Genomic DNA, 1,409 nt, shown 5'->3' with positions numbered 1-1,409 from the left:
AAAAAAAAAAAAAAAAAAAAAAAAAAAAAAAAAAAATAAATAATATTATTTTATATATTCTTTTTATTTATTTTATTTATATTTTTGTTTTTATAAATATAATTCATGATTTATATTTCTTTTTTTTTTTTTTCTTTTTTTCGTTTCACATCTACAATTCATGTTTTTCTGTGTTGGTGCTGCTGCAGGTGCAGCTGTATTTATGCTTATATTTATTATTTAGCTTTATATTTTTTATTTAAATTTAAATTTTTATTTTTATTTATTTATTTTTATTTATTTTTATTTTTATTTTTTTTTTTAATTTATATTTCAGTTACACACGCACATTCTTAACCTTGGGGCCCGCCTGTAGGTCTTTTCCGCTTTCTGCTTTTTGCTGCAGTTTCCTCAAAACCTGAAACAAAAGAAATCCATATACACCTCAAATACACTTTATATGCTGCTGCTGCTGCTGCTGCTGTAGCTGCTGCTGCTGTAGCTGCTGCTGCTGTAGCTGCTGCTGCTGCTGTAGCTGCTCGTGCTGCAGCTGCAGTTGCTGCTGCTGTAGCTGCTGTTCCTGTAGCTGCTCATGCTGCTGCTGTAGCTGTTGCTGCTGCTGCTGCTGTAGCTGCTGCTGCTGCTGCTGCTCACCGCTTCTTTTTTGTGTAGTTTTTTCTCTGCATCTTTCTTTCTCCAGCTAGCCTTCTGAAGCAGCAAAAACCCAACAGCAGGGGGTCTAGGGTTTAGGGTTTAGGGTTTAGGGTTTTACACAAAAAAACAACAAACATACAGACCCTAAACCCTACAACCCAAAGCAGAAACAGAAGCAGTACATACACCCCAAAACACACAAAAACAAAACAGAAATATATAAGCATAATTTAGCGTTGAGGTGTACAGAGAAGAAACACATTACACCCGAGAGAAAGACTGAGTGGCTCTGCATGCAAAAGAGTAAAAAGAATAAAAAAGAAAAGGAAATATTGCATGCATGAGAGCAAAACTAACGAGAATACAAGTATACACACATGCATGCATGCATGCATTTGCTTTTGAAGATAGTTTACCTCAACTCTTGCTATAGATCTTGCTGCGTCTGTATTTGCTTTTTTTATGAGTTCTAGTTGGGGTTTCTGCAGCAGCAGTTCATACAGAGAAAATATTATATAATATAATATAATATAATATAATAAAATATAATATAATATAATATTTTCTCTGTATGAACTGCTGCTGCAGAAACCACAACTAGAACTCATAAAAAAAAGCAAATATATATAATATAATATAATATAATATAATATAATATAATAAAATATAATATAATATTATATTATATTATATTATATTATATTATATTATATTATATTATATTATATTATATTATATTATGAATGCTCACCACAGAGGTGGGGATCGTCTTGAAT

The 1,409-nt window shown here is 31.2% G+C and overlaps 1 protein-coding gene across 1 annotated transcript in view; it reads right to left on the bottom strand.

The window, feature by feature from the left end:
* Positions 1 to 1,409, bottom strand: part of EMH_0067540 (uncharacterized protein) — a gene marked incomplete at both ends in the record, with an annotated part of 4,105 nt that overhangs the window by 1,213 nt on the left and 1,483 nt on the right. The window contains 2 exons of the mRNA XM_013498635.1: positions 329 to 397; positions 634 to 687. Of these exons, the coding sequence (XP_013354089.1) occupies positions 329 to 397; positions 634 to 687 (123 nt within the window). The remainder of the gene's footprint in view (positions 1 to 328; positions 398 to 633; positions 688 to 1,409) is intronic.

This window comes from Eimeria mitis, genomic scaffold (assembly GCF_000499745.2).
Source record: "Eimeria mitis Houghton genomic scaffold, Emh_scaff3586, whole genome shotgun sequence".
Lineage (NCBI taxonomy): Eukaryota > Apicomplexa > Conoidasida > Eucoccidiorida > Eimeriidae > Eimeria > Eimeria mitis.
The sequence above is the reverse complement of the archived record's forward strand: the minus strand, read 5'-3'. Positions and strand labels throughout refer to the sequence as shown.